Raw genomic sequence first — 27,608 nt, forward strand, 5'->3', positions numbered from 1 at the left:
TGGAAATTGTCTGTCAACAACAAGGTAAGCTCTCTGGCAGCAGGAGGGCAAACAGAAAAGGAGGTCCCTTTGCAGTTTGTGGCAATGTGAACCTGCAATAGGTGATAAAACTATACAGAAAAAATATACATGGGAAAAGATACCATGAGCAGCAAACTTCAAATACAGGGAAAAACAAGTACTGCCTATTCAAAAGACTCCATTGTGTTTTGAATCACTTTGTGCTGCAGTTTACTTGTGGTATAAACACACATGTATGCACACACATTCCCATCCCTCACTTGCACTCCCAATAATAGCAAAAATAAACATGAAAAATAATATTAAAAAACTCTGTATTCAGTAATATTCACACCAAAGTATATGTATAGATATATCCATTAAAATTATGAACATTTCTAAATATATTTTATGTATCATACATATATTTATATGTATAATTACATATCCACAGAAGTCGTCTTGCTGTGCTAAAGCCAGCAGTAAAAGCAAAAACAGGTTTCACAATAGGACACCCATATATGCATATGTACTGGCTGTTTGGTTTGTGAATTTATTTACAACTTAACTATATCATAATAAATGCTTACTGTTCTATTGTACAAACGTAATAGTAAAGGTTTAGGTTTGTTTTTTAAATACAAAGACTGCAAATGAATACATGAAAAAAATTACACACCATGTACAGTATTTATAATTTATAAATGCAAAGTTAAGACCTCTTTAAATTATTGCACTTGCATATTTTTTTACAAAGATAGTTTATATGTATCATATATATATATATGTGTGTGTAAATATATATATATATAAAACAAATTTTTCAGCTCACTAAATGTAGTAAAGTTGAATGTTGTTACCTTGAAGTTCTTTCTTCTTCACATAACAGCCCAACCTGAATTTGGAATATTTATGAAACTACTCTACAAATCAGTTTGATCTACCCTAGAAAGCAGTCCGTTATTTTAGGTTTTTTTGACAGAGTATACACCCGTATTACAATCGAGCACAGTTTTTGGTCAGAAAGCAAACAAAAGTTATGATGTGCCTTTGCTAGATTGGGATATATAACCTAAAGTTTGAACATGAACTTCCTTTGTAGTAGTGTGCAGAAAGCCTTTTCTGTGTTTAGAATGAATAAATTAATTGTTCCACTTCACAGAACTGGTCCAATATCACAGTGTTTGAGGCAAATGCATTATTTCAAGAGGGTCATGATTGATTTGAGCATCTAACAATCTCTATTTTTTAACATGAACAGTGCTTTTTGCTACTCCTACAATTTTAACACTAAATGCTCTAAGTGCAGTCACAGCAAACTGATTCCACTGTTTTAAGTTTAAACACAGGAAAGAAATCTGTACCACATAAAAAGATGAATTCCATTCTGCATGTCCCCTCCAATTTAGTATGCTTGATCATATATTCCCCCTAAAAAACCCCTATTTCATTTCTCTAATGGTCATTTATAGAAAAAAAAATTACTACCATGAGTTGAACCATTACAGTAGAATGTTGCAAACCCATCCAAAATTAATAGATTAATTGTAAAAATGGAATTTTTCATGCTGTAATAAAATATGCAACATCTCAGTGAGTATCATGCTATGTCAACTATTTTTCTCACTTAGTGCATACCATTCAGGCACCATTTCATAATACACTACAAATGCTCAGTTAGAACTGCAAACAGTGCTTTTATATTTACTAGACACAGGAGGGAAAAGCAGCTGGAAGTATTATCAAGAAAAATGCAGTTCTAGGAATATAACACTTCTAGGAAAGGAATGGTCTTTGAGTCATTAAATCCAAATGCAGCTCCAAGGTTCTAATTTTTGATGGGTTTGACTTTGGAAGTGCAGGTACAAATCTTTTTCTACAAAATATTTACACATACAAATCTGTACTCTGTAAATGCCAAGACAGACTATATTTGCTTAAAAAAACCCAGCTTGTCATGACTATTTTTGTTGGTCTAGGTCCTAACAAGGAGTAACATTTTGTTATGACCTTTCTCCTTTTACACACCAGGAAATCAAACCAAATCACAGCCACTGGAGCCAATTTTTAAAAATTCTAATAGACATTATACTATAGCAAACATATATTTTAAGTGGTTTGGATAGTTCTATATTAGAAACAGTAGCTGATTCACTTGAGATATTAATAGAACAACTTATTGCCAATTTGACAAATTTGCCAGGGAAACATGCTCTCTATCAGTACTTATAAACTTCAAAACATAACGCCATGTGTGATACTGCCAAATATTTTTAATGGTGGGAAGCAGAACTAGTGAATTTACCTTTACTGTCCGTGAGTAAAAGATGAATGAAAAGCTTTCCATACATGCAGGCGTAGTGTGATAAGGAATACTTTTGCAATGCTTTTAAGATCAGCATTTTTAAATGGAGAGGGGGAAAAAAAGGGAAAATGATGGCAAATATATTTATGGCAAATATATTTAAAGCAAATATGCTTAAGCAAATATACTTAGCCCACAAAGGAAAAAAATCCAGTTGTTAAGGTATCTGAATTTCAAAAAGGATTTTTATAGTCACCATAGATTTAGATAATTTCCATGTAAATTACGAACAGTGGATTCTGTCTCAAGTACTTAGTGGATGAAAGGTTGCATCTGCATTACTTAGCTGAAAACAGAATGGCTAAGGAGGAAAGTAGAGGACACAGCATGAGATATTATTCATTCTACTTTGGTGTAATTGTTTCATGCCATGTTTTTCTTTTGTGTTTTTGTTCTTTTTCAATTCCAAACCAGTTTGCTGTGATTACCAAAGAATTTCTGCACTTAGAATTGCTAAGGGAAACTGAAAAAAATGATGGGGCTGTTGCTAAGTAACATGCATCATACAAATAAGATAACTTCATATTGAATTCTCAGCCTGTGGGATCTCTATGTACAGCAAAGGCTTAGGTGCATTTATACATTATGCGACTACGGATCACGTACTGTACACATATACAGATACTGGCATGTGCTCGACCATAACAGAAGGCAAAACTCAAGAGGCCAAGTTGTTCACATGGAACCCAAAAGCTGGCATGCCTGTTAGAGCAATAGAGCCCAAAAGACAGGAGATGGAAAAAGAGAACCTGTGTTCTGTCTTAAGGTCACTACCATTACTCGTCGCAGTTACACAATGGCCATGTTATCACGGAACCTCTACAAGAGTGCATTATCTGTGAAAAAGCACATAATGCAGTATATGCTGTATGTGAAAGGTATGCAAAGACTGTGTTTTCACCTACTGTGTGGATCACTATGAAGTTTTTTTTTCTCATTATTTTTAAGAGAAAGACAAAGGCAAATTAAGTGTCATGAGACATACTCTGTACAATTGCACTAAATTTAAAAGAGTGGCATTACATGTAAGTCTGTGCATAAGTTTGTTAAGGCTGAGGCCTAAGTCAGCACAGAACTGTAAACACACCATTTAGTGTTCTTTTCTTCAGTCAGCTATTCTTTCACTAATAAAGGCATTTCTAAACCTGGAAATTTTGCTAACTAGGGGAAAAAACAAACAGACAAATGGAGAAGTTTCCTAATTTCACTCATCTTGGGATGGGAGGAAAAAGCAGTAGAAGACATGCAGCGTTACTGTGCAACACAAAAGGTAGTCAATACAAACACATTTTTGATTTATTGTGATGGTACCACAATCTCTCTTATCACACCTGACTTTTCTGACAAGGCTTTTGTTCCCAGCAGATAGCATACTTCAGGTATGTCTCTAATACCTTTTAAAATACAGCTCAGTAGGTAGAAATAAAAATGATGACTTTACTTAATTGTGAGCTGGGCAAGGAAATCTTTGCCGTCACATTTAAATTTTAGTCCACTATTTCTGTCACTATGGACACAAAAACTCCAACCTGAAACTCCCTCTCATATCAGAGATAATTATCCAGTACTTCCAGTGTTTTAAGGGAGGAGTTTTCTAGGTTTAAAAAACATCCTAAAGAGCAAAGCACCATCACTAGTTCTATCAACATTTCCCTTGTGAGTGACAGACAATTGGCATCATGATGCTTAATGAAGTACTTTAAAACTTTAACCTGAATGTTGGTTTTCCTTTAGTTTCCAGCAAGAGAGTAACCTAAGCATAAATTATAGTCTCCAAGGATTCTGCTGGAGTTCAAACTGATTACAAGTAGATCACACATAAACATTCACAATAGCAATGGGTATATTGTTCTATTTATAGCCAAGAACTCCCAAGTGACACTGGTGTTAAAGCCAGCCACAGTACGGTATAATAAAAGTACCATTGAAACCCTTACTAGAAAGATACAATTTAGAAGTACCCCATCAGATTCCCCCCACCCCCGTCAGTTTTAAATTAAGGCCTCAGCAATGTAGCCCATGAGATAAGGCCAGTCTTTTATATTCACAAGTTGTAAGTTCTCTTTTGATAGCTGACTCCAAAACATCTGGGTTGTCATTTGCCCTCTGTTTACGTTGTGTCACTGGTGTAGGTCAGGAGATTGGCTGTCGGAGTCACTTAGCTGAGGTAACTCCGTGGGTGTTACCTTCCCAGGCAGGTCTACTTCTTAGTTAGCATTTTGTAGCTTTCCTTTTTCCTTTTTTTTTTTTTTTTTCAAATAAAAATGGAACAAAACAAAAAAACAATCCCCAAAACAAGAAGGGGTGCTTTTCATGTTAAAGCAATCTGTTGCTGATGTTCAGTCATCAATCTTCACAGGAAGAGAATCAGAGGTCCCAGGAGCAAGGGATTGAGAAGAAATCCATATAGAGGCTTCCTCACCTCTCGTTACTTTCTCCCATTGGTTGAGATTGTCCCTGGAGTTGCAAAAAAGTCAAAGGTAAGACACTGTTCATAAGTTTACTGCGATTTATTTCTTCCTCACAATAATGTCTGCTGTACTATACTTTGAGAATTATACTTATGTAAGCATATTTGCATTATTAATACCTGTATGTAATCAAGCTTTTATAATCTATAAATTATTTCAGCCTTCAACTTCAGTTATCCCATTTTGTAATTCTGTCTGACTCATATCCATGTTAACTCTAAATTAGCCTACAGTACGCCTTCCTTCCCCATGGCAAGCCCTGAAGCTAGAGGCTCCCACCTGCTTCCATGACAAATTTATAGCCCTCAGGGCTTCAGGAAAGCCCAGCTGTGACCCAAGAGAGACATGTCTGAAGAGGCTTTGAAACAGCACTCCAGAGACAAGCAACCTTTCACACTTTGGACTGCAGGGATTTTACCACAGCAGATTTTACTTCAGCCCTTTTCAAAACCAGCAGAGAAATCAGGACTTTTGCCAGGAAGCTTCCCTCATTGGAAACCACAGGAGCACATTAAGCTTTCTGAAACTCCTACACATGGGCTGCCTGAAAGTATATAAAATGTTGGATGCCAATATCATAGTATCAATTTTCAATTACTATTGTGGTGATCATATTATCGGTCTACTACATCTAAAGGGTACACCTTTAGACATAAATTTCTTTTAGTGTCTCACAGCCTGGCCAACCCTTAAATTCAAAAGTTGGTTCATAAGCCATAGAATGAGGAGAAATTAAGCTGGCAATGTTCTAATGATCTGAAGGGGGTACAAACCCATAGTCTTACTTACTGTACACCAGTACCACTCCAGTGACTGGGAAGTCTATATGCAAGAGTGAGACATAATTGCAACCTATGGCCAAATCTCAGCATTCAAACACAGGGAGAAAGAGAGCAAACCCAACTGTTTCATTTTCATACTGTCAGATCCCTATTTACTGAAAAAACAGTTCTTAGATGCCTTCAGTAAACAAACAGGATGGCAACGGTACTAAAATGTCTCCCATGATATGTGTAATACCATGATATTACATTGTAACTTATGTGGCAGAGCTCTTCTGGGTTTTTTGTCAAAGCCTTGCCAAAACATTTGCTAAACCAGCAAATATTGATCTGAAAGCACAATGTACAGGTAAGAAGAGAAAATGTTGCATTTTCTGGGGATTGTGGAAGACAGGATCTGATGGAATCTACCAAAGCAAGCTGGTGCCCTCTAGGGTAACACCTACACCATCTTCTGCAGGAAAATGCTCTGCCAGTGCTTCAGGCCAGCTGGAAGTTATGAAGCCAGCATCAATACAGCATTGAAACTCAGAGAATACAATCATGCACTAAGGATCAGAAAAAATGGAGCATCTTTAGTTCTGTCTCCTTCCTGGAACTGGGAAAGTAATGAGAACTGCAGCCAAAATATTTTTAAATTATATCAATTTCAGCAAGAATTGAGAGACCCAAAATCATAAGGAAAATAGTTTTAAATTATTTGGTCTGAAATAAAGGAGAAAAATAAATCACATCATTCTCTAAATAAATACACTGCCATATATTTATGCTTTGGTAGGCCTACTGAGCACATGGGCTAGAAAACTTACATAAGACTTATTCTGAACACTGTAACACAGGTGGCTAATAGTTTTGATCTACTCAAAATGACAAGAAAGCATTTAAAAATGTGGAATAAATTACCAGATTAGAAAACCTTCTAGACTATTAGCTGCTATCTTACTTTAGGGAAATCAGGGTTGGATATTTTATTTTTTTGTAAGGTGTAGATAATACGATTCATTTGCCTTTGAGCTCCCAATGAAGCCCTGGCTCCTAGTGTCTGGAATAAATGCCCAGATGCTCTAAAAATAAAAACCTTGATGCTGACATGCTGCCTTGGCTGCTTTTGCTGCTATTATTTGCAGCTGGTGTCTGAGTTTCAAAGAACTCAAGGACACAGCAGCTTAAATATTGTGTTCCAAGAATGAGCGCTGCTGGTGAAGGGGTGATATCAAAAATTGGTTCAGTCAACAACTAAGGAAACACCAAACTAGAATGAGGCTGTTTGCCTCTGATCACCAAATAACAGTTAACCATCAAAAATAAAGGAAAAACAAAAGTGTACTGCAAAATCAGCCACTCTGGAGTATTCTAGACCCTGCAATAACATCATTTTTTTCTAACTGGGCACCTGAAGTTATATCTGTATTCTGATTCCTGTTCTCCATCTCCAAGTCTTAACCCTCAAACTTCCTCTTCATTCTCTTCAAAGACAAAGCAGAGGGTAATTTCAAGGCTAAGATAAAACTACCAAACAGCTCCTCAGAAGACTTTTTTTTCCAGGGTTTGGATTTTCAAGAAGCTCTTTAGTCCTTCAGAGACTTTATCGACACATCTCCGCTCGAGTTCTGCACCAGCACAATCTAAATTAAAGGATACACAGCTGCAAGACAGGGAGCTGTCTGGACAGAGCTTTATCCAGTGTGGAGACTGTGCCAGTGTAGCTTTCAGAAGTATCATTACGAAAATTTGAATTACAAACAACAAATGTAATTTCTGGAATAGAAAAAATTCATATAATCTCTGCCAGGAGTCTGATTGATTTTACTTCAGACATCACACCTTCTACAGAGAAACCAGCTCTTGAAAAGATGTTCATGCTTGATCTTCAGAATTAGGGAGAACCTTCATCTAGAGCACATACTTATGTGGGTGTTTGATATCCACAATTCAACTTTAAATATCCTCATCTGGGTTTCAAAAGATGAACCGCCAACTAAGAACAGGCCACTTTTACAAATAAGCCTCATTGGGATGTCCATGTGGCCAGAAATCAAAAGATATATGTCTTCCCGGGTTGTTGCTCCTGTAAAAGATACTGTGCAGTCTTAAGCACTCATCCCTGCCTCTCTAAGCCCCAGTTTCCATTAAGTGGAATAACAACTTGACTTTGATCAAGTCTTTACTGTGAGGGTGGTGAGGCACTCGAACAAGTTGCCCAGAGAAGCTATGGATGCTACATCCCTGGAAGTGTCCAAGGCCATGTTGGATGGAGCTCTGGGCCCTGTTCTAGTGGAAGATGTCCATTCCCACGGAGGGGAGACTGAACTAGATGATGTTTAAGTCCCTTCCAACCCAAACCATTTTGAGATTCTATGATTTTCTTGGCTAAATAAAATACATTATTTAGTCTCTCTCTACTGAGATCTCAAAACATTCTTTCAGCTCTTTCTTTATGTTCTCTTGTTTGCTCATGTCTTTATCTACTCTTCTTGAAGCATCGACACTAAACAAAATTCCAGCTCTAGCCGCGTTAATATAATAACTCCAGAGGTATAGTCTCTAATCCTCCTGAATATTCCTTGCATATTCATTTAAGGGTTGCACAGCCATGCCCAGCAGAGGTACCTTAGAGGCAGCTATTAATGATGCGTCCTAGAACTCACTGTTTTTCATAAGGTAGTCCTCTGTACCACTGACACAGACCTACATATTCTTCTCATAGCTATATGAAAGAGTGTTTGTGTGCGAATGAAACTGTTTTGCTAACTACTACATTAATTTCAAGGCATTTGTCTTTTACTTAACAGAAATAATTTGGTCCACCAGATCAGGAAAGTGACAGAGGAGGTAGCTCTGCCATACAGGACAAAGAAAAAGTTCAATGTAAGATAGAATGTAAGGACCACAACAGAACAAAAAATATGAGAGAGTACTAGTAAGAGCATAGAAAAACAGACCTTTAACAACTTGATGTGACTAAAAATTGCTGGCATTTTATGAAAAAACTGGGGTTTTCTAGAAAATATGGTTTAACCTGAAACCAGAACATTTTCATGAAGCATACACTAATTTCAACAGAATTTTTGTCAGGAAAGATTGCTAAGGCCCAGGATATAATTACTGGACAGAATTACCAACAAAGAAATTCACTATCATTCAAGTACCAAAGCAGCCAACAGATAAAGGACTCTTGCCTCTTTTCCAGAACAACCCAAGCTCCATACCCACTGTGTCATAGGAGAAAGTTACATTTGCCTCTCCCACACCCCAAAGTTACCACTCTTAGGCTCCCAACTACTGAATATTTTCTGGATATTTCTTTTTCTGGTTTTTAATAAAAAAAGACCTGATATGAAATAAAACCACATGCTAAACCCACATTTTTTAAATTAAAGAGGATACTAGCAAATTTTTGTTTTGAGAACCATATTGACATAAAAAGGACAGAGAGGGAAATTGAACTGAACCAGTGCAGACAGGGATGCATAAATGCTGAACTGTTTCTCTCTAAATGCTTTTGGCATCCAACACATTTTAATCAGCTGTGTCTGTAGATCTACAGTAGATAGTCCCAGACAGCAGTTATAAACTCTGGGTTTCTGCATAGAGTAGTGTGGGATGTGTATCCCTGTTAATGCTCATGCAAATTCTAAAACTAAAACTCTGTATTTCCAGACAAACTTGCAAGCACTCTTGCTTTTTCTTTGACCAACCTACAAGCTATGCATGCTTACTCACCTGCACGCTCGGAGTAGTGGCCCAGTTGGAGGAAAGATCTGTGCAAGGGTGGTGTAACATGGGATGGCTACAGCATTGTAGAACCCAATCTATGACAAACAAGAATGAAAAAAAATAGATGTTGCCAAACTACAACACTGGAATCTAACAGCCAGCTAGCTCAAAACTCTTTACTTAATTACTGCTTATATTAGTTATTCACATTTCTGCATCTCCTTTTAATATCCAAATACTTTAAAATAAGCAGAAACAGTGAAATCTTTGGTAATTACAAGCTGCTTACACTCTTTTCTTTTATGACTGATATGGCTGCTTTAGGTAGAGTTTTCTACAAAACCTTTTATTTTTCAATTGATTCATTTTATTTGTTCAGGGTGTGTCTACCTGTTTGGTGTCAGTAGTGGAGGGAAGTAGGTGGAGATGCTAGAGACATTTCTGCAAACATTATTCATGTGATGATTTTATTTTTTAAAAAGGGAAATTTGTGCAGCATTCACAAAATATGGTCAGATTCTGCATTGTTCTGATGTCCTCCAGGGTATGCATTGCACAGCTCAAAGTACTTAAAATGCTGGGAGCTTTTGACATTTGTGAATGGTGTGCACTGTGTTCAATAACTGGTTTGCAGTTGTTTCTCAGGTATGCAATTCAATAATATATTTTTACCATTATCATATTTAGAGAACACCAAATGAGCACATTTTTAATGATATCTGACTCATTCAGGCTTAGGGGCTATGACGGCTTCGATGGCACAGCTGAATTGTCATGACATAAAGAAATTTTTAGAAAATGCTACTTATATATTATCAAGGTTGACAGGTTGCATTCAGATTCATTATAGCATCACTCACTTATCCCAGACTCTTATGACCGTTACAATAGTGCACTGTGATCCCTTCCTTAGGGCAGAATTTTTAATCCCTTTTAGTGAAATACTATGTGTTGTACCATGACCAAAGCATTAGGTAATATCTCTTTTTTTTTATAGTCCAAACTTTGATCCTTATTCAGAAACTGAAGAGCAACTCTTGTCTTCATCAATACAAAGATTCCTCCCATACTGCTATGTAACCACGTCCTCTGTATACTTTAAATAAAAATAAGATACATTTTCTGAGCTGTGAACCCTACACTCTGAGATGAAGTACTTACAGTGCAACCAACAGAAAGAAACTGCAGCTGGTGAGAAGGCAAGGCTACATATACATGGGATGTCTGCTCATCCACACTGTTTCTCATACTGCATTGTTTTCTTCCTATTTGTTTTGGGTTTTTTCCTTTTCTTCTTGTTTGCTTGTTTTTAAGAGGATCTCTTTTATTTCAGTGGGAAAAGGAGATTACTCCATAATTATCAAAAACTAAAATGGGATATTAGAGATGGTACATGTAGACCTTCTGGCTCAATGAAAATAACAGACTCAAAGAATGAGATGAGTTGGAAGGGACCCTCAAGGACTACTGAGTCCAATTCCTGGCCCTACATAGGCCCATCCCCAAGAGTCACACCATTTGACCAAGAGCATTATCCAAACACTTGTTGAACTCTGTCACGCTGGTGCTATGACCACTTCCCTGGGGAGCCTGTTCCAGTGCCCAACCACCCTCTCTCGGTGAAGAGCCTTCTCCTAGTATCTATCCTAAACCTACTTTGACACTCCCTCAGGTCCTGTCACTGGTCACCACAGAGAAGAGATCAGTGCCTGCCCCTCCTCTTCCCCTTCCCCTCACAATGAAGTTGTAACTGCAATGAGATCTTCCCTCAGTCTCCTCTCCTCCAGGCTGAACAGACCAAGTTACCTCAGCTGCCCTTCATGAGGCTTCCCCTCAAGCCTCTTCACCATCTTTCTTACCCCCCTTTGGACACTCTCTAATAATTTAATATCATTCTTGTATTTTGTCACCCAAAAATTTCCCCCAACACTTGAGGCTGCCCCAGTGCAGAGCAGAGCAGAGCAGGACAATCCCCTCCCTTGCCCGGTGGCGATGCTGTGCCTGAGGCACCCCAGGACAGGGTTGGCCCTCCTGGCTGCCAGGGCCCTGCTGACTCATGGTCAGCTTGCCATCAACCAGGATACACATGACCCTTTCTGTGGCACTGCTCCCCAGCATCCCATTCCCCAGTCTGTCCATACATCCAGGGCTGTCCCATCCCAGGTGCAGAATCTGGCACTTTCCCTTGGTGAACTTCATACAGCTGGTGATTGCCCAGCCCCCTGATTTGTTGAGGTCTCTCTGCAGGGCCTCCCTGCCCTCAAGGAACTCAACAGCTCCTCCCAGTTTTGGAACTTTCCTCTGTGAACTTGCTCTGTATCCCTTCCAGTCCTGTGTCCAAGTCATTTATGAAGATGTTGAGGAGCAGGGGGCCAAGGATGGAGCCCTGTGGAACCCCACTAGTGACAGGTGCCCAGTCTGATGTCACCCCATTCACTGTAACCCTTTGTGCCCAACCCATGAGCCATCTGTTCCCCCATAAAACAGAAAAAAACTTTTAGCTAAGGGCTGAAACAACCACTTACTAAGATAAAAAGCACTATTGACTCTTGTAAAAATTTAAGGTGATTGTGGTCTTAGCTAGAGCTACAAGTACAAAAAAGGGAGCAAGTAATGACAGCAAAGAGCATATTGCCATTTATGAAAAAATTTGAAAACAAGTTTTCCACTGCTACTTTAAAAAATAATATAGTTGCATGCAGAACATAGAATTCAGCAGTCTGAATAACCCAATTTCAAATGCAATATTCATTAACATATGAAATGGTTTTTCCATACATGTTTTATGTATAAACATGTACTATTTTACTGAGAGAGTTCATACCTGACCCTGAGGGACTTCATCTTTCTTATCTCTGTCCATCATAGGAATAGGTTGAATACCTGTTTTCTTCATTTCATCACCCTGGAGAAAAGTAGAGAGAGAGATTAAGAAAACAAAAACAAGACTATTGACACCTGAATTAATTTCCATCTTCTAATCTATGTCTATCTAAAAATCCAGAATTTAAAATAACCTGTGGTATCACTCTGAGGCAGTCTCAGAAAAATGCCTAAGGAGAGGCTCATTTTGTACATTCACCTAAGTGATAATGTAAATAGCAAATTCTGTCAATGCACACACATTTTCCTTGTTTCCAAGTGTGTCTCCATAATAAAAAGCAGCTTTGAAACCCAAAGAAATCATTCTATTCTGTTCTATTCTAGTCTCATCTTTCAAAATATCTGTTTAAAGCACCATAATACAATGACCAGTAAAACACAACTCACCCATCCAAAGAAAAGCTGAGTAAGCCAGATGAATTTACAGTGTGCCCTCTTTGTCAAAAATGTTGTGGTTTTCACCATGCTGCTTTGAAGAAGCTGCCTGTAAAACAGCCTTCTTTGCTTTCAGTATGTTATCCCTCTAGATTCATGAGAGGAATACTGGGAAAAACAAAGTGTATCCAAAGACCGGATATATGTAAGGTACAAGAGAAAACTCTCTCCTTACATTCCCATTACCAGCAGAGCAGCTAAAACACATTTCTGAGCACTGCATTCGACCTTGAAAAGGTTATTTCTTAAAAATATGTAAGTAGCTTGCTACTTTCTGAAATAAATTGAAGTTTTCCAAGCCTTATGCCTCAACTGCATTGTCAAACCTCAGGCAACTATGGTGACTACAGTAATGACTGCTTTTGGCTATTGCCCATATCTGAGACTCCAAAGTGATCTTCAATTGACTAACTTTATGCATTGGGTTTGCATGGCAAGGTTTTGGTAGTGGGGTGTGAGAAGATGCCAGAAGCTTCCCCCATTTTTTAACCCAAGAAGTTTGTATCATCCTTGCAGTACAGGTATAATTGGTTTATAAGTCTCTTAAAAATACTATAGAAAGGGTTTAACAACTGCCTCATATCTCACAAAAAAAATCACAACAGACATATTTATACAAGCTTGTAATTCTATATAATTGATGAGCAACATATTATTTTGCTTGAATTGTAGCAGTCTGGGAAAGCTTCATGCTGAGTGATACAAAGGCAGAACTTAGTTGAAGACACTAGCTATACTGGGCTTTGGAAAAAAAGATCACTGTGACATACCACAAAATTGCTGCAACCTCTTCTAGAGCTATTGTCTTAGTTAATGATTGCATGAAGAAGAAATATTATAAAGCACTCTGATTACATTACTCAACATATTAAGATGATGAATTCAAGTAGTTATTAGAAGCAGTAGTCTATCCTACTTTTAGAACTGTAATATTCTATCCTACTTGTAGCTTATCATGCTGGTATTGGCTGGGGTAGAGTTAACTTTCTTCACAGTGGCTGGTATGGGGCTGTATTTTGGATTCATGCTGAGCACAGGGTTGATAACATGGAGGTGTTTTTGTCATTGCTGAGCAGGGCTTGCACAGAGCCAAGGCCTTTCCTGCTTTTTGTACTGCCATGCTGGTGAGGGAGCTGGGGGTGCATGGGAGGCTGGGAGGAGACACAGCCAGGACAGGTGACCCCAACTGACCAAAGGGACATGTCAGGCCATATGGCATCATGCTCAGCATATAAAGTGAAGGGAAGAAGACCATAGCAGAGACATTTGCAATGATGGTGTTCATCTTCCCAAGTAAACAGTACATGTGATGGGGCCCTGCTCTCCTGAAGTTGGCTGAACCATGTCCATGGCAAGCACTGAATTAGTTCCTTGTTTTGCTTTGCCTGTGTGTGCAGCTTTTGCTTTCCCTATTAAACTGTCTTTATCTCAACCCATAAGTTTTCCAGCTTTTAACCTTCGGATTCTCTACCCAGTCCTGCTGGTGGGGGGGGGTGAGCAAGTGGCTGCATGGGGCCTGGCAGCTAGCTGGGGTTAAACCACAACATTTATGCAACATAACCATTCAATCTAGTTAAATATACTTTTCTAGAGGTAACCTTTTTCCCAATTAGGTAACAATTTCTGCAGTGAAACACAATCTAATCTTTCTATACCTGTGGCTGGATCTCTCAGCCATCCTGACTGGATCACAATATATTCAACTTCTACTGGACCTCAATCTACCTCCTCTTAAAAGAGGATTCAATACAACACCTATTACAGAAATCAGTTACTGTCAGTAAATTCTACTTTGCATTTGCTCCATGAAATAGCAATATATCAACATCTACCTTTATTAACTCATCTTTGGATTACAAAAAATTAATATCTGGACAGGTGCGGTGCGATTATGTCCATAATTCCATCTTTACTATTTTTGAGTATGGAAAATCAGTTTGATCCTTCCTTCTCCACTGAGTTCACAAGATTTGCATTGAAAAGTCTGTTTACTTATTAGCAAAAAAGTTGAGTATGTAATCATTGAGGCATGTCAATATTATACCTCGATTACATCACTCATAAGAACACTCACTTTCCAGTACAGGCATTTCAGAAAGTGAGTACTGAACTAGATCTTTGAGGTTATACAGTCAGCATTTTTCAAATATTGTTGTAGTCTGGACTGTTTGTAATTAACAGAACAAGAACATGTGAATATGCAATACACCCACAAGAAGCACACATCTGGAATTTCATCATGAACATGCAACAGGCAGGATAACAATCTCCACACTATTTGCATGCTACATCAACTCCGTGGGCCTGATTTCTATTTTATGCCTGAGTAAAACAGAAATAAGCCCACTGAATACTGCAAGATTCCACAGGGCACATAAGAAAAAAGAAAAACACTTTATCGTACACACATTCAATAATAGTTCTGAAAATGCAATGTATCTCCTAAAATTGCACAACTCCACTCTACACAACCTCAGAATTTCTTATCCCCAGAGTGGTCACTTCCACTTTAAAAATTAAACAATTAGGATATTTACTCCTCAGCATAAGACATGTGAGAGACTGCATATTTATTTATGACCGTGGTTACATTACTACAGTTCAGTGCCTTGTTTCAATTCTCAGTACACCTTAACTGTCAAGTAGCTTTCAATATATTGAAGATCCAGCTCTCTCTGAGACACTGTTGTTGAGCTGGCTCAAAGAGACGCCTCAGAAAAGCTTTAATGTTTGTCATATTTGCTTTAGCATTTTCTGTAATCACTTGAAACATAAAACTATAGCTTTATGTTTCAAGGCAGCTGACCTGGAAGCTGGTTTCATATTTTGCATTTCTACAAGTAACTAAAGTTAGTGACTACAATTAGTGATTTCTTCTATGTTCTGTTGCTTGATCACTTTCTGTTAGGACATACTTTCTACATTATCTTGAACAGAGAGAAAAAACATTGCCTGAAAATTAGATAGCTAACTCAGCTCTTTAAATAGCTTTCAAGTAAGCAACAAACACATGCATGCACCACTGAACTCTCTTTAAAACAAGCACACCAAGATATTGATTGAAAAATACTCATAGTTGGGTTTTTTCTTCCTGGATGCTTCCATTTATAAGGAGAGTTAGCAAAAGAATCACACATACCTCAGCCCAGAACTCTGCATATATATCGTTGGCTGTCAGTCTGGTAACTGGCCACAATTTTGTTACAGAACACAGATCACAAGCTGTCATCATCAGTCCAATCACTCTATCTCTAAAATAAAATAACATTAAATGGTAAGTTTGGTAAAGAATTAATGATCACTCCGCTAAGTTTTCATTTGCCCTTGCCCAGCTTAATCAGCAGCAATGTATATACACTATAAATTTTTTCCCACCTAGCTTGTTTCTTCCTCATTTATGATTCATTGGTAAGGCATGGCACAGACTCTATACTGTATTCCTTGTTGTATTCCCTTCATTGTCTGCAGAGTTCACTGGCCATCCTCTACACAATCACATACATTGACAAGGGCACAGAGTGCCTGCCTGTTAAAACACTCACATGCACCTCCATAATTTTCTGAAAATACAGTACAAGTCTATAAAAAGAAAGATGGCATATCTTATTGTTGCATTTATTTCTGTTCATTAAAGAGAGGGAAATATGCTCCAAAAGAGAGGAAAGACTACTTCTGAGTCTGTCTCAGACACTGTCATTGCTTTGTTGGAATGAATTAAAACCCTGACAGAAGAATCCAAGGCGTGACTCTGTCAAACGCTGACAAACCTGTTCACAGAGTAACTGAACATCATCACTGGTATTAAAATCATTATTAGAATAAGGCACACACACACAAAAAAATCCTATTTAATCAATTTTATAGCACAAATCTATGGTTTGTGAATCTAAGTTTTATAAAGAAAACTGGCAATTTAATTTAAATTCACGTGTTTTGACCCAATGGAGAAATTAAGATGGCCCTTAAGGACACCTGCATCTTTGTTAATAATGCCAATTCCATGTGAAAAAGCACAGAGCTTGCTAACTTGCCTGCCAGTGTGATAGCAATCATTAAACATGTACCAACAGACAAATATACCAGAGGAAATACACAGTATAATCAATCAATAAATGGCAAAGTGCACTTCCCCTACGTTAAGATAGAGAAGTCATCAGCCACATAAGGGCCAATGCAAATATAAAGCAATGGAAATTACTGTTACATATGTGAAATTTTACACACTGCTGGTCTTAGAGATCACATATGTAAGAAAATTACCATTCAGAGATAATCCTTTTAAAAAAACAAAAGGGTTTTCTCTTTCTAGACTAATGCCATTGGGATCTACTTCTGGTTTGCTGCTTTACCTGTGTGTTTGGTTCTTAAGGTTTAATGCTCCCGTCTGATGCAGCTCTTCAAGCTGTTTTCTGTTTCCAAAATACAGGGCAAGGTCTGTGGCAATGATGGCTTTCCGGATGATCTCAAGTACTTGCTCATATTCACTGGAGCTCAGATTGGAGAAGACATTGTGCCCTTCCAGCTATGAAAAAGTAAAAAACCAATAAAAAGCACAAGCTCTAATTCTGAGATGATTTCAGTCTTTACTTCACCATAGAGGTTGCAACGGTTTTACAGCCCAATGACAAGTTTTGTTGCAAATTCAAATGTTAATAGCCTGAAATTCCCTTTTTTTTCTTTTTACTTTTCAAACACTGTAGTGAAAAAAAACTGTGACTAAGCCACCAATTTGTTTTTGGGACTGCTCCTTCTGAAGCCTAAAGGTACTACTAGAGAAAAATTATTGAAATCTTTTTCTTTGATTTAGAAGCACTACAGACACAGAGCTTCCAGACAGTTCTAACTTGGAAATTTGTGATTCAATTCTGGTCTGGAGTCTGCACAGTCAAGTTGGTAAACTGAGTACCTGATTCACTTAAGCCCAGTTTTGATACTGTGTAATATATAGTATGGATAAAGAAATACTGAAGTTAAAAATACAAAATAATTTTGTTTTCCTAGCGTTCCAAATGAAATGTGCCTGAAATTGCTGCATTTACTGACACGATTTTCTATATAAAAATAAAGTTAATTATTTTAATGTATATGAACGTTTAGGGGAAAAAGCTGCTTTGTTCAACCTTAAGTTGAACGGCTCATAAACTAAAGACAATGGTTTCCACTATGGAGGCTCTGGTAACACACCACTGCCATCAGTTTTCAATTTCCACAGTGTATTATTGAGCATTTAACTGACAATATCCATGCTTCATGATAGCTAATGACGCTATAGCATATTTTAAAAAGTCAAGACTATCTGCTGTCTCTAAGATTTGGAAAACAACTTGTCAAAACTCTTCCTACTGTTGGGAGGAAGCAGACCAAAAGAAAAAAAAAAAAAACAAAACCACGAGCTAGCCATGTCAAGGTGTGCACATTCAGAAACAAAAAATATTATTAAAATATAATAAATGCAGATGGGTTTTGACATTTAATTGGCATTTGGCCTGAAGCTCAAAAAGTTTCCTTGACTTTCATCAAGTATTTACATAATTTGCTCAAAATAAATCTTCTGCAGTACAAATAGGCTTGGTTTCTCTCACCATCCGGAACGTAAACATCATTTTCCAGTACTTTTACTTAGACAAGTAGATTTATTGTGAATAATGAATAGAAAATACAATCTATCTAAGTCTCAATGCTCCTTTGACAGATTTCTAAGTCATAGAACGTGATGTTTAAAAAAAAAATTCAGAACATTTTAACCCATCATCAGCACTTTAGGAGCAAAAAATTTAGGGTTTTGGGGACCCTTTACTCCCCAACCTGGCTGTCTAATTCATGGGAACAGGCTATTTGTCCTAGTATTTAAATTATTCTGAATTCTACTCTTGGGCTGTAGAAGCTGCACTCTCAGAAAGACCACTGTGACAGCTTCTGTTCAGACTACTCAAAAGAACTGATTCTGTAAAGTGCTGACAGAAGCCACCAGTTGTGAGTGTGTCACTTAGGCTTTTGAGTAGTACATACAAAGTACAGCTCCTAAGATTTTGTTCTTTCCCTGCTGAGCTAAAGCTAGTGAAGAGAATCCTCTGTGTCCTAAGTATGGAGTACACTACAACTGCAGGTGGATGACCAAAGCAACTCTAAAGTTTCAAGAGGTTAAAAGTACTGCAGGTTACTAATGTAAAATTAAAACTTACTCAGATAAACCCTAAAGAGCTTGGTGGGCTGGTTTGGCTTTTTTTTTTTTTCCATCAGTCCAGGAATTCAGTAAGACTTTTGAGTCAAACAAAAACCAGCAAGTCCAAAAGGTTGCTCTAGTCTGAATTACCACCAGCATGGGTGTTTCAGTGGCCAGTGTCTAGAATCCACTCTACAGCCCTGGCCACTTATCCCCCCTTTCCTCACTCACACTGACAGCAAATCTAGGAGGTAGCAGGGAAGCAAAAGGGTTCCCAGCTATGTTGGCAAATGGGATTTTCATCGATTACAACATTTCTGCCAGAAAAAAATCCAAAATGGTTTGGACAGTGAAGTGTTAATGACTGGGGAACATGCTCGCTGTGCACAAATTCACACGAAGAATGAACACTAAACATCTAATGCCATACCACCACTGAAGGATTCAATTACACCCTCCTACATGAAGGAGCATTCAGAGATAAAGCTTCCATTCTGTGATTAAATGTATATGATACCTAAAACCATAATCACAAGATGTGCTTCTGAATGCAAGACAGAATATGTATTTTTCCTAAAAGGTGATTAGGTATTTAAGAAAATAAATATCTTCCCCTGAAAAACCAGAAAGAAAGAAAGGTTAACAATGAATTAGTGTCACAGTAGCAAGTTAGGGCTGAGTGTGCACAGAAAACTGAAACTAGTGAGCACAAGTGTGGACTGTCAGCGGTTTCACAGGTAAGATTTCTCACTCTTCTGATTGAGAATTATAAAAAATTTCACTCATGAGAAAATATGTGTGGCTGTGTAGCATACCTGTATTTTCCCAAAGTGTCTGCATGTTTTCTTGCAGTTTTGTCTTCATTAAACATAAAGACATATGACCTCATACTAGGAACTATCTTTCACAGAATATTACCTTACTCAAGTTTTTTTTATTTCAAATTGTCAAGTGACAAAAAAGCAACGGATAACAAAATGAAATAAGTTTACAATTTTCATGCATGAAAAATTAAAACTTCCTCTTTCATGCCACACATTCAATGTTCACAGAATTTATTACAGCAGGTCTTCAAATTTCTCATACAAATTTTTGCCAATACTTGAGTTTTTATTCAAAATTTCAGGATGGTTGAAGACTTTGTTGAAACACATTATGACAAAAAACTATATATATAACTGAGAAAATGATTTTTCATTTTCAGAGTTCCTATTCCACATGGTCATGGAAAAACACTTCCAGAGAACCAGAAGCTAAAAGCTTCAAAGGTGGGCCATAAGTAAAGACCCTCAAATATTTTTTACAACTTCAAGATTTTGAGAAAGCTGTTTTGCTAATTGTGAAACCTGGCTTGCTGTAATAAATCTTCCACTCCTCTAAATGAGTTACTATAATAGATGAATTAAACTGAGCATGCTTCAGAAAATCTAGTGGGTAATGATGTGACTCCTATTTCCACCACTGAACACTAATGCACAGAACACACAATTTCAATAATCCTACCTGCAGGATGGACACAGTCTGCGAGAAGTGGTGCTGTTCCATTGTTGATGTGGAATAGAGAGCAGCTAAGGGGTGATCAAATTTCTGAAGATAGCTGTTGCTGTAACCTCTGTGATCCAGGTCATGACACAGGCATGCAACTAAAAGACCCTTTCGCTACAAAAAAATTGACACAAGCATGAAAAGCAAGATGTATTTCCTGCCCCTAGATGTCACTCTCTACCCAAAATACTGTAGAAGTTGCACTATGCTCACACTGCCTTCAAAGAGCACATGTAGAAGTATCCTTAAAAATGAGAGAAACGTGACAGTAAGGACATGCCGAATTGAAATTCTTGCTTCAATTGTAATTATATTATGCATTTAAAAAACATTGTTTGACAATAACATACTGTTGGATGAACTCTGCTTCAGAAGAAATCAGTCTGGTTATCCACTGAATCCTTACCATGTTTATTAAAACAATAAAAAGTGCAGTTATCGAGGGAGAAGAAACATATAAGATGTATGATTTCCTGGTCAAGACAGATACACTGAAGTTCAATGCCAGACCTGCCTCTGCAACACTCCTAGAGATGTTAACCAATCTCCTAGTTGAGTTTTTTTCATTAACGTGAGCCACAAGTACTGGACAATAGCAACTGCAAACAAATAAAGACAGTAACTGGGGTTTTCATATAGCTAATCCTTAATATCCTGAAGAAATGGAGTCCCTGAAATCTCTTTCTCAAAAGGTTTTCACTTAGCTTATGTGTTTGGAAAACAAATTCATTAATGTTTATGACTCTGTCACTGTTGGCATGAAGTATCAAGAAAACTTCTTCAGAGACCTAATAGCTTCATCTTAAAATTGGTTCTGATAAGTGTTCAGTAAACAAGGATAAGGCTATGAAATGAAGCAGAAAAAGAATATTGATTAACCATCTATTAAGTGTGCAACATCAAACCTGGATACTATACTAAGGGACCCATGATTCTGTGGAGAAATAGCAAAAAATGATTTATGATTAATAAATTAATGATGCAATTAAAAATGTTATCACAAATACACCATGTGCAGAAATAGGGCTGCAGCAACACCAATTGTATTTCTGATTTTGAGACATTGACTTCTGTTTTGAATTCTGTCTTATCAATAGTGCATCTTTTATATTTTTAAAAAGCATAAAAAAACCCCACGTGATGCAGCAGCACGTGTCCACACAGATCCTCAGCAGAAGTGGAACCCTTAGGAGCATAACAAAGACCTCTATCACTTGAAATTGCACAGTACCAGCTTGTCCCAGTCTCCGTGTCTCAGGAAGTCATTCTTGTCTCAGTCCTTCAGGATTATACAGTGCCTAATAACAGCGCTCTTGACCTCGTGCCTACTGTCCCTGCTTGGATCCCAATTCTTTAATCACTGAAAACTGCTGGATCTATTTGTCTCCAGATCAGTGTCTCCTTTACAGTGTTTTATACTTCTCTTCCCATCTCTAAATCTACTGAGGTTTGTGTCAGCATCCCTCACCTGAGGTCAGCCCATAGATCCCCAAACTTTCTTTCAGCAGTTTCCTGTATTCTTGTCAGATTATCAAGAAAGAAGACTGCTGAAAAGCTGGGACACTGACTGAAATAAGACACTCAAACAGATGAAGGCTGGCTGGAGTTTGCAGGGAAAAAATACTGTTTCCATCTCTTGTAACAGCTGTCTTTTTTGCTCTCTCTTTCTTACTCTGTATCTCCAAAGAGATGGGGCTTACCACTTGGTTACTACTGAATGTTATCAGAGTTTTAAAAATTCTCTGAAGCTGCATTCCACAGATTTTTGTTGTTAAAGGAATACTGATTTTTTTTTTTCCAAACTTGCATAGCTTGGCCAAATATGCCTGGTATATGCCACTTTCACATTTCAGTGTCAACTTTCAAGTCTTTCCTTTACAGCAGGATAAACTATACCTTTTCAAAAGAAAGATCACCAAATTTAATTTTACTCTTATACACTGAACAAAACTTTGATTTCTACTAGCATGTCTCTTTTAAAGAGCCAAACATTTATGCCTGAAATTTCCCCAAATGAATCAACTTGAGGAAGTTAACAGAGCCTGGAAAATTACAGCCCAAATGGATAATATTTGGCAGTTATACATAACTGAAAATAGGTTCTCCGAGTCAAAAGTTTCATGTAACATTAATAACAGACAGCACCCTCAGTTGTACCTACCATCATTCAGAAGAAAAACAAGTGACAGTTTTCCATACTGTGTATTAACATTCTAAGCCTTCCATTTTACTATTTATCTTTTCCATTTAGAGATCAATTTAAAATTTGGCTCTTCTCCTTTACTCACATATGTCAGCCATCTCTGCAACCCTTGTCCTCCTATTCAGGATCTCCCAGACTTCACAGGATTCAAGACCCAGGGTGTTTCCCTCCCTCACAAGAGATCTGACAGTTAGTTAATAATTAAAGACTGTGGTTGTAAGTGGGCAGGGAGGACCACAAAACTTAAGACATGGATTTATACCAAATCTACCACTGCTTTTTTAGGGGGAGTCCTGAAAAACATGACTAAGATTAGGAATAAGAGTAATCCTCTTCCCTCAAACTCTTTACTCACATCCATTCCTCCATAAAGACCTTTACATGCACTCTGCCCTAACTGACAAAAAAACTCTAGCACAGAAAATGTACTTGTACAACAGCTGATAGCTCTGATGAGGTGTGGTAACTGATACCATCATGTCACCTACCTCCAGATCAGTGAAAAGGCCCTGGTTGTTCTGCAGGATGGCATACATGCAATGTGCGACGGTGACTGCATGCTTCCAGTTGTGGTAGGGCACGCGGCGATAATTCTTCTTCACAGACATAGTAAATCGGCACAGCTTTTCAAGTTCAAAGCTAGGAAGAAATTAATTCAGTCAGAGACAAGAAATAAGAATAGGGAAAAACAAGCAGCAGAGGAGAAAAGATGGTCTTTGATTTACCCTTCTTGCTAGGATTGACTCTCACTGTGGATGACTCATTGAATGACATGGAGAGTCACTCAAGTTTGGCAAGGACAGAGGAGCGTGGACACCTGACAATGCTCTTAGTTTAATCTGTTAAATTCAGGAACATAAGTCATGCTACCCAGCTCAGTCAACACAATTGCATGACCTTCCCTGATCCCAGAAACTCTAAGTGATTTCTTTCAATTGCTTATTCAACTTGAAATATAGTGGAACTCTGCATCTAATGGACAATTTAAAAACATGATTTGTGATCAAAACAGAAAATTCAGGGTTTTTTAAGCAAAGGACATAGAAGAAATAAACCCGTTTAATTGGAGATGCTCCATATTGACACTGTGAAAAGAGGAAGATTTTATTTTTCCAATACTTTTAGATTTTTTTTCCAGCTTAGCCTAACAGAACTGAAATTCACATCTCTCGGTTTCTTCACTTCTCACCAAACAACATTTTGTGAAGTCCTAAGTCAATGACCTTTTCCCTCATAAAAAGGCAGTTTTACTTTATTCTCATTTTTTTCCCTTGTTGCTGCAATTTAAGTTCCATGTTTTAAGAATTTCTTGGGTATATCAGGAAAGTGGTACTAATGTTCTAGTTTTGCAGTACTCATGAGGTGGGAAAAAAGCTGAATGTTTCTGACCTATGTGTAAAAATGCAGATACATCTACTACATGGAAACAGGCAGAAATATGTATTTCTACAGTTGCATGCTGAGCAATAGAATTATTATTCTTGGCCTTAATCTGACATTAGGAAAACCAGAAGCATACTGTCTTTCAAAAAACTTTAAGCTTTCTTTTTTAATTTTAAAAAGGCAGAGAGTGACAGAACTATTGTTTAAAGTAGTACATAATTCATAATTCAGAATATCACAGTAGTCACTTCCATCTGCACACAATCTCAACTCAATGGTTATTACATGACAGTACAGTACAGTTACAGTTAAAGGGAAAATCATTATCTGTGACACATCAAAGTGGAATACTATTACTTCGTCCACTGCTGTATTTTGCATACTTGATTGAAGCAGTAAAATATTATTTCTTCAGAAGAGCAAAGAAATTGTAGAGTATGATAGACTCTTCTCTGAAATCCTCCATGGACAGGAAAATTATACATTATATAGGTAAATACTTTAAGGCACAACCTTACTTCTCAATATATTAAAATCAAATTTTAGTCTTAAAATTCTTGGTTTTTTGTCAAGGGTTTGAGAAGTTTTGTTCTTCCAGAAATTAAATGCAAGTCCTGTTCCAACAGTCTCCTTTTCAAATATTTTCCTCACTTTTGTTTCCTTAATTTGATATGTGAAAGATGAAGCTCATTTGAAAAACATCAAGTAGATACCAATTCTTTCTCATCAAAGCTACACCTTGAAAGGAAGAGACTGGGAGTCAGAGAGAGAAAAGAACAGACCCTGACTGAAAATATGACCCCCAATCCTGCATCCACAGCCATTCAGTCTGGAATGGAAACAAGCTAACTACTCTGAGCAGTAGAGAACTGTTTTTACAAGAGTCACCCACTCTGCAGCATTGAGGAAGATTGAGAAAGACCCTCTGGTTTTGCTGTATTTGAGGGCATGGAAATTCATTCAGTTAGCAAGACAAAATGAAACACCAACAAACATTTCCTGAATGTTTCTTCCTTTTGTAGGGATGTACTTCCCCTTTCAATTGACCATTTACAGATTTTTTTCCATAATTTGGAGCAGCTCCTTTCTTTCAGCAATGGGCCATACTTAGCCAAGAGGCTACTGATCTTGGTAATGATAATGAACACTGAGAGAAAGGACAGCAAATGAAGCATTTAATTTAATTTAATAGCTTTCAAAATTAATGCACAACTATGCATATAACTGATTCACTTAGCAAGATAAGATCTGATCTTAGTTTACTTTTACCATATACATTATTAATTTCAGCAACTATATATTTGAAAAATCAGTTTTCATGCACGTTCTCCCCTTTTTGGGAAGACTGCCTTTTGTCTTTACCATCTTCTGTCTGAAAAGCAACCTCATCTCAGAACTAAACAATTTTTCAGTATACTGGAAGGCCAACTGTTTGGATGATATCACAAGTTCTTTAACCTGACTGTTCCTGCATTTTATTAACTAAGGACCAAGGAGCTGGGACATGAAATCCAGCCTGTTTATTACACTCCTGTACAGACCAAACATAGGAAAAAAACAGACCTTGAATTAGAAAGCAATTAATTATCTCCAAAGTTAATAATAAATAAACACAGAATTAACAATTAAAGAAAGAAATCATATACTTCATACCAGGCTGTCCCACAGGACTGATGAACCATGTAGACAAAAATGGCAGGCCAGACATCCTCATATGGACTGATATCAAAATGGTATCTAAGAAGAAAGTTTCAGCTTAGTAAAGACAAGCACCTTTTCATTGTCACTAAAAACAAGTAAAAATGACTAGGAAATGTATACCCAGCAAGTCTCACTTCTTTCTGAATACCCACAGAAAACTGAATTTACAGGCTATATTTTTCAGTAATGTTAGATTACGTATTTCTGTTAAGGTCAATGAAACTATACTCATAGTTTTATACAATCATTTAGCAATTTATGTTGGAAAAGACCCTTATGATCAAGTCCAACAGTTAGCCTTTGGCTTTGTTTACTTAGCAGAAACATATATCTTTATTTAAGGATATGCTGATTAAATAATAGACAAAAAAAATTCTCAGGGACAATGAGAGGTTTACAGGCATTCCTAAAATATTCTGGACTTTCTTCCCAGGAATTGGAAAGATGGTGTCTCTAAAAATATATTTACTGGATTTTTTTCCAATAATTGCTGTCATAAATTGCATGAGACTAATTTTGATAGAGGAAAAAATCAGTTTTTACGGGATCATAGAAATCAAGCTGAAACTTCAAAAATTCAACATTTAATACTATATTTTTTTATGTTTCATTACTTGAAGACTTCTCCCCTCTCTTGTTATCAATATTTAGGGCTAATTTTAGGGAGCCAGGACAGTAAAACTGTTTTTCCTTCGATTATTAATTAACCTTTTCCCTGCACTTTCTGTGCTGTGAGTCCTCTATTTCTTCATGAAATCCACCTAACTGCTTGCCATACTGAAGAGCACAGCAGCTATGAGAGGACTGAAGGTAGCTGAATTGCTCAGAAAATGGTTGAATGTATTCTGACTGCTTGAACTAAAGGATGTTAATATAATTTAGAATGAAACCTGTCATCTTTGCAAGTAAAATTCATTTTTGCTGAGGAGGTGGGTTATATAATATCACCTTACAAAGCACAAGAAATTATATTGCAAAGAATAAGCTTCTATTAGGGTGTAATCCTGCAAGCTGTTAATGCTCTGGCATTCAAGCAAATCACTTCAGCATGTAATGAACTTTAACTATAAGCAGTCCCTGTTAAGCCCAGGCTTTCACATCGCTCACAGCTACAATGTTCAGCGCCGAACAGAAGTGAATGAGCTCTGGAGATTAGGTTTAAAAAGACAACTTAGATTTTGTGACTCAATAGCTAATTTTAGGCACGTGGTTACTGGAGTAGAATTTATTGTCCTGGACCTAAAAGATTTAAAAATATGATGACTCCCATTGTTAGCACTGAGTGGGGACTGGCCATTAAAATAGAGATGGAGGTACATCTTCAGCATACAGTAGCTGAAAATAACTAAATTATGTCAGAGAAAGCCTAAAAGGCTGGATGGGAAGTCCTCCTCCAAATTTAGGCTGCAAGTCTACACTCTAGTACCTGGGATTTGTAACACTGGGTTTTCATTTGCTCTTCCTTCAATAAGCTCAAGGGGATGCACAACACACACACACACACACATACTCAAAACTCACAAAAAAACCAAACGCCCCCTACACAAACGCCCCAAAACCAAACCTAAAAAAGACACACAACCCAGAAAATTCCAGGAACAAGCTGGGATGTATATGTTTAATTCTAGAACATGACCAAGGGGATGGGAACATGCATTTGGTCTTAAGTACTGATGTTCCAAGCTTGGCTTCCTCTCTGGCACTGAACTGATGGTGACTTGGGACTATCAGAATAAAAGCTCATCTCTACAAATCCTAGGTAAAAACTAATGCTTTAAGCAATTACTGTAGCTACCCATGCCTGTGGAAAAATTCTTAGTGCGTGTAATTTTATATCTTTGATAGGTAAATTTTGTTCGTGGGTCATTAAGTATAACTAAATATAAGAAAGCCAGAGACAAAACCCCCATGATAGGGCAGTTCATGATATGGTAGTTCAATAATAAAAGTGCTTCCTACA

At 37.4% G+C, this 27,608-nt stretch overlaps 1 protein-coding gene across 15 annotated transcripts in view; it reads right to left on the reverse strand.

The window, feature by feature from the left end:
- Positions 1-338: 338 nt before the first annotated feature.
- Positions 339-27,608, reverse strand: part of PDE10A (phosphodiesterase 10A) — a 390,743-nt gene continuing 363,473 nt past the window's right edge. For all 15 annotated transcript variants that reach the window (XM_069010130.1, XM_069010126.1, XM_069010134.1 and 12 more), the window contains 8 exons: positions 25,601-25,684; positions 23,053-23,203; positions 20,320-20,475; positions 17,003-17,175; positions 15,793-15,904; positions 12,160-12,240; positions 9,342-9,430; positions 339-4,822 (listed from right to left, as the gene is read on the reverse strand). In XM_069010130.1, the coding sequence (XP_068866231.1) occupies positions 4,705-4,822; positions 9,342-9,430; positions 12,160-12,240; positions 15,793-15,904; positions 17,003-17,175; positions 20,320-20,475; positions 23,053-23,203; positions 25,601-25,684 (964 nt within the window). In that variant the 3' untranslated portion in view covers positions 339-4,704. The remainder of the gene's footprint in view (positions 4,823-9,341; positions 9,431-12,159; positions 12,241-15,792; positions 15,905-17,002; positions 17,176-20,319; positions 20,476-23,052; positions 23,204-25,600; positions 25,685-27,608) is intronic.

Source organism: Aphelocoma coerulescens, chromosome 3 (assembly GCF_041296385.1).
Source record: "Aphelocoma coerulescens isolate FSJ_1873_10779 chromosome 3, UR_Acoe_1.0, whole genome shotgun sequence".
Lineage (NCBI taxonomy): Eukaryota > Metazoa > Chordata > Aves > Passeriformes > Corvidae > Aphelocoma > Aphelocoma coerulescens.